Source organism: Nelumbo lutea, chromosome 1, assembly GCF_056320005.1.
Source record: "Nelumbo lutea isolate HS-2025 chromosome 1, American lotus-T2T, whole genome shotgun sequence".
Taxonomy (NCBI): domain Eukaryota; kingdom Viridiplantae; phylum Streptophyta; class Magnoliopsida; order Proteales; family Nelumbonaceae; genus Nelumbo; species Nelumbo lutea.
In genome coordinates this window covers 197130476-197143622 of record NC_142684.1, presented here as the reverse complement: position 1 = coordinate 197143622, position 13147 = coordinate 197130476, and the positions used below count along the sequence as shown (strand labels likewise).

The 13147-nt window shown below is 38.2% G+C and overlaps 1 protein-coding gene across 1 annotated transcript; it reads left to right on the top strand.

The window, feature by feature from the left end:
• Positions 1 to 548: 548 nt before the first annotated feature.
• On the top strand, positions 549 to 12583 carry LOC148880213 (Double Clp-N motif protein). The gene is made up of 6 exons (XM_088962057.1): positions 549 to 1103; positions 1203 to 1238; positions 1338 to 1447; positions 5319 to 5498; positions 12120 to 12247; positions 12329 to 12583. Exons 1-6 carry the CDS (start codon positions 877 to 879, stop codon positions 12359 to 12361), a joined length of 714 nt encoding a protein of 237 aa, XP_088818183.1. The 5' UTR covers positions 549 to 876; the 3' UTR covers positions 12362 to 12583.
• The last annotated feature ends 564 nt before the right edge of the window (positions 12584 to 13147 follow it).

Here is a 13147-nt window from a genome sequence, read left to right as displayed (position 1 = left end):
TGGGAAAATTCTCGGTTAATACCCTATACTTTGGCTTGAATGATAATTTTGTCCCTGAACTTTAAAATGTGGCAATCCAATACCCAAACTTTCAAATGTGACAATCTAGTAGCTGCTGTTAACTAGTCTTTTAATCAGCCGTTAAGTAACATTTGAAAAGTCAAAAATGCCCTTTGAATGCCATCTAATTCTTTTTATCAACCATCCAAACGTTGACAAAAATCTAAATAGTCCCAAACCCTAGCCTCTTCTATTCAACAAAGTTGGTAATATTTAGAATAATGTAGAATTTGGGACTGTTCATTTTAAAAAGAATTAGATGACATTCAAAGGTTATTTTTGACTTTTCAAATATCACTTAATGACAGTCGAACCAAATTACAGGTATTAAATTGTTACATTTTGAACTGATTGTGGCATTTTAAAAATTTAGGTATTAAATTATCGCATTTTAAAGTTTAGAGACTAAATTGTCAGTCGAACCAAATTACAGGTACTGATCGGGAATTTTCCGTAACTACAATTCTTCTCACGCTTGTCGCACTCCCGGTCCACCTGTCCTGTAACAGAGACATCAGACATTGCTATCCGTTTTATCGAAAGCCAAAGTCGCAGACCGTGGTCCGTGGCTATCGGCTATCCTTCTTACCAAGAACAGCTTTTGCTTGCTTGAGGAGAGAAGCGAACCCTCCTCGCAGAAAAATCAGAGAAACTACAAGGTCATATTCGACTAAAAACTGCTTCTCCCCGATTCGATTCTTTGTTTGCTCCCTCGTTTGAATCCAAGAACAACCTGTGAAAATTCTTGCTGGTTCGTAAAAGAAGCCCTATTTTTTGTTCCATTCCATCCCCTTCAGTAATCAGGATTTGTGGGCAATGGCCGCTCGAACGCTCTCCGTATTACCGTCAACAACTGCCGCTTCACAATCAGCCTGTAGAAAACCAATCCAATCTTCTCAATCCTTCCCTTGTTATCTCAGACCGGAAATTTTGGTGAATACTTTGCTCGGGAATAAGCTCTCGCTTCGTCCTTCCAATTTGAGGCCCCTACTCCGCAGGCAACGCTCGGCTGTTGCAACTGTTTTGTTTAGTCTCCCGACTGCGTAAGTTCCGGTTTCACTTTTGTTTTGATTTCTCTGCACTGAGGGCATCATTTCGGAAGGATTTTGATTTGTTATGATTGTTGTCTTCTTCTTTTCCAGAAAACCAGATAGGGCTCCTGCTGAGAAGATACCCAAGTAAGGTTAATTGAGTGTGACTGCATATTATTTTTATTTTGGACTGATTTTGTTTTTGGATTTGTTCGTGCTTAACTTTTCTGTTGAATAATGGTGAAGGTGGTCTGCGAGGGCGATAAAATCTTTTGCAATGGCAGAATTGGAAGCCAGGAAGCTTAAATATCCGAATACCGGGACCGAAGCTCTTCTCATGGGGATCTTGGTTGAGGGTTAGTGATTTTCGAGTTCCTAGAAAATTTTGTCTTATTTGGTTAAAATGTTATTGATTTCGTATAAAATTTAGAGCTCCAGCCTGTACTTCTATGACAAGGTGAATATTGATATGGACCTCGTAGTTCCATGGGTTTAATTTTCAATTTGAATGCACACTGATGTTTTTAATCCCATATTTCGTAAAAGCATATTCTGTTAGTTTCTCTTTATGCAAAAGGATTTATTCCTACTAAACAAGTTGCCCAACATGTAATGAGTTGTTTGTATCAGTTTTATATATTAGGGCTATCTTTTGGTTAACTGCTTTTGTGACTCTTGTTGGTATCGGCAGTCTAATGCTGTATAGTTCATTAGATCAGTTCATTCAGTACATTTAACGCTTCATGTAACTTTTAATCTGCTCCTTGGAATTTGCTTTTGTTTAGGTTCTTGCCATTTTCCCTATAGCTGGTACTAACAGGGATTACCGTCGTTGGAAATAAAGCATTAGAACATGAAAATAAAGCATTCTCAATAACCTAAACTTGTTTGAGCATCTTCTCCTCCCCCCTCCCCAACTCCCTGACACACTTGTGTGCATAAGGTGGAATATCATGTGCAAGTTTGATAAAAATTATAGCAGCTCTTTAGGTAATCAATAAGGAAAAGAATGAAAGAGAAATTAGTTAATTTTTATCACAGTTAGTGTAGAGACTTCTTAGTTGATGATGTTATGGAAGTTTCTATCACGTGGCAAGAGCATGTGCCAGTAAACAGTATATTCTCATTCACAGAATTGGCTTCCCGCAAGGAAAGCAGCAGTCTGGCTGAATCGAAGCTTTTTTTTTTTCCTTAATTAACTTGGGGAATGTAAAAGTAAGGGTGCCTTCAGAGATCTTTAGGGGAAGATTAGAAGGACCTTATTGGCTCTAAGGTGCCTTCAGAAATCTTTAGGGGAAGATTAGAAGGACCTTATTGGCTCTAGGGACTTGATAAGAGAAGAGATCATAACATCACTTAAAGGTATATGGGTTTTATATAGGTTGGACGTAGAGAGAGATTCTTAAGTGGTTATTGGCTGGAAAATAAATGGAATGGATGATCCAGGTCTTTCGTCTGTATGAAATCACATAGGGAGGTTAGATCTTTGGCTCCTGAAATGAACATCTATCAAAATGGGTTGAATGATATGCCAATTCATTGGCTGACCATCTAGCTACAGCCTCTGGAGTCGGGGGTTAATTAAGTTGGGGTTCATCTGTCCAGGAATATGCCTCAGTGCTCTTGAGCTTGCTCATTTTTTTGCCTATCTAGCCTTTGAGCCTGTTTTTTTTTTTTTTTTTCTTGCTGTCATATGGCTTGGGTTAGGTCCTGCTTTCAAAGGATTTTGTATCTTCATATTTCCTTTTTTTGGGTTCATCTTTTTTTTTTTTATAAGTTTTTATTTTGGGGGATTATCTTTAACGGGTATATTTTTTGTTATGAATGAATTAGAACTCAGTGTTAACAAGTATTTATGGTTGGCTTACCTAAGGGAAGGGTGGTTATAAAGCTGTCTTCTTCTGACATGCGATTCAATTTTAGGTTTGAACCAGGTTTATTTATTCAAACCTCAAACTTATGTCTCCAAAGGCAATTTGGAAATGTAGATTTGAGGCTAGAGATTCATTGTTTGACCCCTTTGGGCTGTAGACTTCATTTGCATATGATTTGGTGCATATTGAGAAAAACATTTTTCATTTCAGGTTGCAAGGGGCATGTAAACTCATGCTTGATGATGATCTTTGACACTAATAAGCTTATTTTCATAATCTTGCAACTGAAATTTAACCTATGTTGGCCTTGATCTGTGATGTAGATGGGGTTCCCCCTCCAATTTCAAGGGCTCAATTACCGAGTGTACTAGCTTCTTCACTGGAGGGCAGGGGGCATTGTCTCGTAAGAGGATTGTACCTTACCAACAAGGGAGGATAACAATTTTGGAGATTGTTTCCTTGTAAATAGGTATGTGGACCTAATCGAGGACATGTATGGGGCTACAACAACCAATGTTATAACACCTTAGAAGAGACATCAAAGTTTCCTGTCACATTGGGACTTTACCAAGGCTCGGCACTTAGCCCTTATTTATTTGCACCAGTCATGGATGAATTGACTAAACATATTTTGGAGGAGGTTCCATGGTTTTTGTTGTTTTATGATGACATGTTATTAATTGATGAAACTAGAGAAAAATTGAATGCAAAATAGATTTATGGACTAATATCACTAAAAGAAAAATATATGCAATGCAGATTTAACAATAATAGGAGTGGGAATCAGGGTGCACTTAGGATTGGAGACCAAGAGATACCTCAATGTGACCTATTCCTTTACCTTTGTTTAGTGATCCATAACAAGGGAGAGAATGAGAATGACACCACTCGGAGAATTAGAGCAGGAGGGGCAAAATGGAGGGGAGCATCCAATGTCTTATTTTATAGGAGAATACTACTTAGGCTAAAAGGAAGATTCTATAAAATGATTATAAGGCAGTAATGTTGTCTAGACTATGGAGTAGAGTGTTGTGCAGTCATGAAACTACATGTCCAAAAACGAGTGTGGCAGAAATGCAAATTTGAGATGGATGAGTAGGAAAACAAGAAAGGGTAGGATTAGAAATGAACTTACTTGAATCATTCATCATAAAAAAAAAAGAAATCAACTTACTTGAAGGAATCTAGGAGTAGCTCTAATAGGCCATAAAACAATGGAAAGTAGACTAAGATGGTTTGGTAATGCTGAGAAGACCACTACAACACTAGTAAGAAGAAGTGATCTGTTACAAGTTCAAGGGTATAGAGGAGGCTGGGGGCAGAACAAAAAGTGCATGGATTGAATTAGTGAGAAATGATTTAATGGCTCATAATTTAATAATGGATACCGCACTGAACAAAACAGATTCGTGTCTACCCCACATATTTGGGACGAGGCTTAGATGATAATGGTGGTTCTTCGTAAATGTGTCTCATGTTTTAATGTTGAAGGTATCTTTGTTTCTCAATGCAATTATGCCTTCAATTATCTTAATGATACAGTTCTTGTTCAAACATATCCAGAAGACAGTCCTACTGAGATCAACTATCAGCTCCCAGACATTATCAGTATGGTAAGCTGGCTTGCATATTCATTTGTTCTTTATGTGCCTATCATTTGGAATCTGGCTTTCATGTACTTGTTTCTTGATCTGTTGTTTTCATATACTTTGATATTTCAGGTCTACTGGCAAACAATTGTTATCGCACTGAAGGCTTAAGCTTTTGCATCTAGATACTAGATAGAATTTATTTCTGTGATGGCTTAGATCAGCCTATAGGATTGTGGTATTAGCAGAAGTGTTTTGTAGAGAAATGCAGTATTTGACTATCTTTCCTTTGTAATTTTATGTTTGGCCTTGTATGGCCATAGTGTCACCTGCCTTGGTTTGAGCTATATTTGTTTTTCTGTGCTTTTATCTTTCTTAAAATAAAAATTTGTCATCACTGTATGTGTATGAAAACTAATCTTGCAAAGTTTTATATTTCAGGAACCTCACCACCACCAAAAAAATGCCCACTACTTACTAACTTATTCCATTATAACTTGCAACTCCATTAATGTGCCATTGAACATGCTAAAAACTTCAACTGTGTGCATGTTGAGATCTAAGGTTTCACACATCTGTAGTTTGACAGTTACATAGCATTTATTTTCATGGACTTGGTTTTGTTTTACCTTTCACATTTTAAACCGTATAGCCATGCGATTTAAATGTTTTATTTAGACTTTTATTGAGAAGGAAAAGTTTGGTATTGTCTTCCATATCTATCATGTATTGGCACATCTTTATATTATCTCTTTTGTCAGCAGGAACCAGTCTAGCAGCAATTTTTTTGCGGGCAAATGGAATCACACTTCTCAAGGTGCGAGAAGAAACTATCAAGTTACTTGGAAAATCTGACATGTATTTCTTTAGTCCTGAACATCCTCCATTGACTGAACCAGCTCAAAAGGCCCTTGATTGGGCAGTTGATGAGAAAATGAAATCAGGTAGTTTTCTGTCTTTATTTATTCTTATGGTTGCAATAATTTTAAATGACTGTATATGGCTGTTTTAGTATGCTGTAATTTTGAGTCCCGATTGCTCATTTGGGTGTACCATGTACATCCAACCTTCATTGGGTGATATAATAACCTGTGCATGATCAAGGAGCTGTTTACATGAGCCATGCCCACAGGTTGGGTGGGAGATATTTATTATCAGTTGTGTTAGGGAGGATCTTTGTCTTGGTTATGAAATAATTGTAGTAGATCTCTTCAGGTCATGATACCAAGAATATATGTCTGTGTAATTATTACTATGTAAATTCTAAGTAAACCAAGCTGAGAAAAAATATAGGTTATTAGCAAATCCTTTGTGTCCTAATTCTATGAATTTTAGTGATAAAAGTCAGTGGAGATTTTTGAATAGTGCAGGTACCATCTTCATAGATCAAAGAAATTGTAACAGATAGAGTTCAGGATCCATCTCACCAAGGATTCCGAAGATCATCCCCATAGTTCTTTAACTTGTTTCTGAACTTCTATCATTTTGTTTTCAACTTCAAATAGAGCCAGGAGTTCCTTCTTCAACAACCTTAGTGAAAGGAGCAATAGCCTGTTATTTGAAAATTTTATCATGTTTCCCTACTTCAATCTCTATTTTTGGATTTTCAAGTATCCAACAAGAATGGTCCTTTGGCCATTCTTCTAAAAAAGTCTAGGCACAATGTTCAGTTTAGAGACTTGTCCTCATTTTCTCCAACAATGGGTTTCCTAAGGGAATATGAATAGATGATAATGTTATGTAGTCCTGATAAAAAATTTCATCACTTATATCCAATGAAAAGTTGCAACACAATATACTTATTGTATACCTCTTTTCTTTTTATATAATGCTAATTTTTGCTTTAAAAATATCCAATGAAAATCTGATTTTCCAGATATGTTGTTTTTTATCAGTGTTTAGAAAACTGGACCAGACCGGCTGGTTGAACTGTGACCCAGGGCACTGACCAGTTTGGTCACTGCCCAATAACCGGATTTGCTTAAACCCACTGAAAACTGTCTGATCGTCCGGTTTAACCAAAAAATCGGTGAACCGGTCCTGGTTTCATGAAACCGCCCAGGTCCATACATAAGTGAAATTTTAAAATTTTAAAATTTTGAACCCAAGACCTTTTATTTTCACAGATTACTTTATTACCACTAATCTACCTCTTTACTTGTGCTAATTAATGACTATACGTATTACATTATTATGCACATATTTTAAAGAAAATGTAAGTTAAAAGGCTTGAACCCTAGTCATTTGTTTTAAAAATTAAGAAGCTTACCATTGATCCAGCATATTTAAGTACATTAAAAATTGTAAAATATATTATATATAGTAGTTATGTGACATGTAGTATATATATGTAATGCCACATGGGTCGAACCTCTAACCCGTGAACCTCTCCCTTCTCTGGTTCTATGCCCGGTCTGGTTCTCTAAACATTGCTTTCTATTGTCTTCTCAAGCTAAATTTCCCGACTGCTTCAGAACTATAATTCTTGTTGACATTGTTGGAACCCATGAACTTCTCCCTTCTCCGGTTCTATGCCTGGTCTAGTTCTCTAAACATTGCTTTCTACTGTCTTCTCAAGCTAAATTCCCCTACTGCTTCAAAACTATAATTCTTGTTGACATTGTTGGTGACCCCAATATTGGTATTCTCAAGACTGTACACCTCATTTGGATCCAGATAATTTAATTGCTATTGTTACAGAAATACGAACTCAAATTACACTCTAATAATACCACCTGATGCAACAAGAAAATGAAGTTGTCTATGATGTACTTGGAAGAACAACACAAAATTACTTTGGTAACCTGAACCTAGGGCTGCAACTTGGGCAAGCTCGGGTTGAGATTTTGTTAATATTTGAATGGACCCAACACAGTATAAAATTCTTCAATCAGGGCCCCTGACTTGCAACCCCTACCTGAACCTAAGTCTTTTAGTGGGGAACTAAAAGAAAACCTGTTGTTATTATTAGTTTTATTTTTATTTTTATTATTATAGGAAACAGTGACTTTCATTGATGATTTGAAAAGATTACAGATTTACCACCCACAAAGTGGATGGAATATCAAAACAAAATCTTACAACAAGCCCAAAACAAAGTCTCCCTAGTAGCTCCTTGCTTAGCTAAAGTATCGGCCGTTCCATTTGCTGACCTTCTTACCCATTTAAATTGCACCCCAATCTCCCTTGCTAAGCTAATAATCTCTCTTAGAGGCTGTTTAAGAGACCAAACTCCCAAGTTTCTAGATTGCATCCACCCTATTACCAGTTTGGAGTCTCCTTCCACTTCTAATTGCTGCATTCCCTATTGTTTCGTCAGTCTCAATCCTTGAAGTAAGGCCATTACTTCTGCCCTTAAGGTATCCCCCATCCCAATTGGGCGCAAGTAAAGGGCCAAGACTTTTCCTTCCTCATTTCTAAACACACCCTCAACTCCCAACTGACCTGGATTACCCAAGGAGATTCCATCAAGGTTTAACTTCACCCTAAAGTGAGGCGGTGGTGCCCAACTTTCTTGTAGAAGAGGGAGAGGATATAGTTATAGCACTCCAATTTCTAATTAAGTCAACTGAGGAGAAGTCCTTGAAGAGATGTTGTACTTTCAGCCAATGCATAACCTTGATGGTGATAACCTCAACAAGTGCTTCTTTGGATTTTTCTTGCCCTTGGAATATCCTATTGTTTGTCTCCTCCCAAATTGACCAAAGAATGGCTGCTCTTGTTATTCTCCACATTACCTTGCCTCTTTTCCTTAGTTGTTGGAATAAGCTAGAGTAAAAGAGGTTCATCACACCCGAGGGGGGATTCCATCTGCAACCAAACAAAGAAAAGAATCAATCCCACAAATAAGAAGCAAAAGGACAAGAAATAAAAAGATGAGTCGCCATCTCACCATTTCTTAAGCAAAGGCAACAGACATTTGGGGAAAGGCACTAATCTAGCCTTTTTCTATTATTATTATTATTATTGTTGTTGTTGTTGTTGTTGTTGTTGAATTATTCTTCTTATTCTTATTCTTATTCTAAACCTCACAGTTGAATTATTCAACGTTGGCCAGTTTGGCCCTGTGTCGAAAATAGTTCTATACCTGGTCTGAGTGAACATTGTGTTTACAGGCTTCTGAAAAGATCAAGACAAGTTTGACCAGTATATAGATGGGACTATTGACTATTGAATCTAGCTTCCTCAACCTATGTAAATTGCTTGTAGCTTTACAAGTTGGACTTAACTAATTTTTTTCTTTATCATGCCTAAATTGAATTAAGGGAAGATTTATGCAGCTAATCAAGAAAGAAAGTTGCTGATGTACGGAATTCCGTTCATAGTTACATACTTTTTTCTTTTTGTGTATGTGTGTGTGTGTTACATTTGGGGGGGGGATTTTCTTTTGTATTTGTATTATGATTAGGAATTAGACTTTATGCCTTTTGAGTGAAGGCAGATCTTCAAAACACCTAACTGAAGTAGAAGTTACTTGAACCAAGAGGAGGGAGCTTTAGTGGGTGCTTTTAGCAAAACAGAAAGAAGTAAGACAAAATGATATCATTCTCTTTTGGGAGGCAACAAGTGATTGTCACTCACCTACAGTTTGTGGATGATATCATTCTCTTTTGTGAAGGGGAAATTGAGGAGATGGATAATTTGAAATTGGTGGTGATGCATTTTGAGAGTCTCCAATCTGAAAATCAATTGGAACAAGAGTTGTGTAACGGGGGTGAATTTACGAGATGATGAAGTGCAGTTGGTGACTAGGGCTTTAGGTTGCGAGGTAAGTGGTTGGCCGCTAGTATATTTAGGTCTGCCCCTGAGAGGAAATCCTAGAACAGAAAACTTTTGGTACACAGTTTTAGAAGGATTCACTAAGAAGCTAGCAGGGTGGAAGAGGGGGTAGAACCACTTTAATCAAGTCCACTCTGGCAAACCTTCTGGTGTATTTTCTGTCTACCTTTAAGCTTCCTGCCAAGGTTGCCAATAAGTTAGAAAAGCTCATGAGAGATTTTCTGTGGGAACCGGGTGACTCAAAAAAAGACCATTTAGTGAAGTGGGAAGTAATTTCTAGGAAAAAGGAAGTGGGGGGTCTAGGCATTGGCAATACCGGATTAAGAAATGTAGCTTTGTTAGGAAAGTGGTTGTGGAGATTTCCTTTGGAGAATGACAGTTTGTGGCACTTGGTGGTGGAAAGTATTCACGAGATGGCAGCTAATGGATGGGATGTTGGCGTTGACCCTAGGGCTTCTCATTTCTCCCCTTGGAAGGCAATTTTTGGAGTCTTGCCTTCCTTTCAGCCTTTCATCAGACTTGATGCATGCTCAGGTAATAAAGTAATGTTTTGGGAGGACCTTTGGCTTGGGGACACCCCCCTTAAGGATAGACTCCCGGTAATGTATTCTCTTTCCCTAAATAAATTCAAAACCATCTCACTTCGTGTGTCTGAGGGGACTTGGGATTTCGGTTTGAGGAGAGGGTTGAGGGATTCAGAATTGGCTTCTGCAGATGAGTTATTCACCGTGTTGAATTTAGTTTTCCTAGATCTTTCTTGCCCAGATAGTAGAATTAGGAAAGAGTCCTCTTCAGGGACTTTCTCTTGTTCATCTTTTTTCAACGCCTTAGTTTTGTCTTCTTTTGTGTCTGTCTCTTTTCTTGCTAAAGAAATCTGGTATTCTCCTGTGCTGCCAAAGGTTAGGGCTTTTTGTTGGGAAGCAGCTCTTCAAAAGATCAATACTATGGATGTATTTCAAAGAAAAGGCCAAACTGGAGACTTTCCCCACATGTATGTTACCTTTGCTTAAGAAATGGTGAGACAGTGACTCGTCTTTTGATTTCTTGTCCTTTTGCTTAATATTTGTGGGATTGGTTCTCTTCTTTGTTTGGTTACAGATGGACCCCCCCCCCCCCCCCCCCCCCCCCTCAAGGTGTGTGACTCTAGCTTCGTCCAACAACCAAGGAATGTGGAGAATAACAAGAGCAGCCATCCTATGGTCAATTTGGGAAGAGAAACAATAGGATCTTTCTAGGGCAAGAAAAATCCAAAGAAGCACTTGTGGAGATTGTCACCATCAAGGTTATGCACTGGTTGAAAGTACATCAACTCTTTAAGGACTTTTCTCCTCAGCTGACTTAATTAGAAATTGGAGTGCTATAGCTGTATCCTTGCCTTCCTCCCCTGAGGTACAAGAATGTTAGGTACCACCGCCTCAGTTCAGGGTGAAGCTAAACTTTGATGGAAGCTCCTTGGGTAATCTAGGTCAGTTGGGAGTTGGGGGTGTGTAGAGAAATGAGGAAGGAAAAGTCTTGGCCCTTTACTCAGGCCCAATTGGGGTGGGAGATTCATCAAGGGCAGAAGTAATGGCCTTACTTCAAGGTTTGAAACTGGCGAAACAATGGGGAATGTAGCAATTAGAAGTGGAAGGAGACTCCAAGCTGGTAATAGGGTGGATGCAAGCTGGAAACCTGGGAGTGTGGTCTCTTAGACAGCCTCTAAGAGAGATTATTAGCTTAGCAAGGGAGATTGGGGTGCATTTTAAATGGATAAGAAGGTTAGCAAATGGAATGGCTGACACCGTTTTGTGGGTGGTAAGCCTGTAATCTTTTCAATTCTCTAATGAAAGTTACCGTTTTCCTATCAAAAAAAAAAAAAAAAAGGACAAAACTGAAAGAAAGAAGGTAAAGGAAGGATGTAAGTAGAGAGCTTCTCTATCTTGTCTTAAACCTCTTTGATAGTCTCACAAGTGTAGAAAAAAGAGTGCTCACTTCTCTCTCCTCTTCTTTTTCTCTCTCTTTCTTTCTTTATTTGTCTTTATTTGTGGGTGGGGGGGGGGCGTTGCTCTTATTTTTTATATCAATATCACAGAATCACATTCTGAAAGTAGGAGCTGTTAAAAGTTTGAGAGTACAGATTCAATAATCCAGTTTATAATTTACATGTGAACACTGAAAAAAAGAATGGCTTTGCCCCTACCTGCATCAGGAAGGAGCAAGCTATCACAAGATGAGAACACAGATTCAGCCCAGTTCCTGATTTAGGTGTAAAAAGGAAGCTAGCTATCACTAGATGAGAGATCTGCCCCCTAGCCCTAGGGTTGGGCCTGGTAACACCTTGAAAGAGGTTTATCCATCTGCATTGGGAAGAAAATCTCATGTCTATTGATTTCAGATGGATGGTCACCTACTCAACTATGAACTTTATCTTGTGAGTAAACCAGTTGGTCCTTTCCATTATTTTTGAACACTTGGAAAAAAATAAAATTCTCCAACACAAAATTATAGGACACTAATGGTATGAGATAATTACCTTTAGGTTTTTTTTTTCTCCTTTCGGAGGACAATTTCCAGATTTGACAACGAAATCCGACGCCTAAATATGTAGGGCACATGCATCCTAGGTCATTCATTTATGACTTTCTGCTACATAATATCGGGATCTTAAATTATTTGCACTCCAACTCATGGAAATACCAAAAACCTTATCTAACGTATGTCCTATCGTTTTCCTTCCTTATTGTGTGTGCTATTGCTACATGAGAAACCATTCCTTTTTATTCAATTAAATCATTTACCGAGTGCAGGTGACAATGGAGAGATAACAACCACCCATTTACTTCTTGGCATTTGGTCCGAAGAAGAATCCGCGGGCCACAAGATAATGGCTACTCTTGGCTTTGATAATGAGAATGCTAAAGAACTAGCCAAGTCTGTAAGTTCCAACCCTGAATTCTTTCAGAGGGTGAAGTAGCGTTCAGTTTCATCACTGATGTTCTCTGTTTATCTTTAACAGATAAATGATGATGTTATTCTAAGCTACCGGTAGGGACACCAAAAAAAGTTGTTAGAAAAGCAAGGCGCCTGTTATCTGGGAAGGCTCTCTACCCGAATCTCCACAGAGTGGACAGCCGGATAGCCAACAGTTTTTTCTTTTTTTTTTCTTTGATGGAATTTGTGCTGTATATCACCAGGTGCCGCTGTATCCACACTGGAGATCTTGAATTGTCATTTTTTTTTTCAGAATGCATTTCATGTGATTTTGCCTACATTTATCATTGTGGAACAGCTTCCAAGACACTTAGGCCCCATTTGGTTCGTGGGAATAGGGGTCTGGAAATTCTGATTCCTAACCGTTTGGTTGGATGGAATTAGAATTCCATTTCCATTTCTGCTGGAATGGCATTCCCCTTTTTGAGGAAAAAGTCATTCCCTGCCCCTCCCTTCGGAATGAAATCTCATTCCTGCTGATTTCAATTCTCATTCCCATTCCTGTCTGAACTAAACAGACTATGGGAATGGATTATTCCGATTCCTGTTCTGCAAGATTTTGATTCTGATTCCGTTTCTGATTCCAACTGTGAACCAAACTGACCTTATTTTTACCATTCCTGTCTGAACTAAACAGACTATGGGAATGGATTATTCCAATTCCTGTTCTGGAAGATTTTGATTCTGATTCCGTTTCTGATTCCAAATGTGAACCAAACTGACCCTTATTGTTATCCCCCTGCCTTTTTAAATTAGGTCTTTGTTTGGAAGAGTTGTTGAATGATGAGAATATCTAGTTTTATGGCAATGCAATTGGATTAAGTCCGTTTTCCAGTTCAGTTGT

Bases quoted from the DNA above. Each gene is read 5' to 3' on its own strand.
- LOC148880213 (XM_088962057.1), top strand. From the start codon at position 877: ATGGCCGCTCGAACGCTCTCCGTATTACCGTCAACAACTGCCGCTTCA. The intron at 1,104-1,202 runs GTAAGTTCCGGT...CTTCTTTTCCAG, and splicing joins TTGTTTAGTCTCCCGACTGC to AAAACCAGATAGGGCTCCTG. The intron at 12,248-12,328 runs GTAAGTTCCAAC...TATCTTTAACAG, and splicing joins CTAAAGAACTAGCCAAGTCT to ATAAATGATGATGTTATTCT.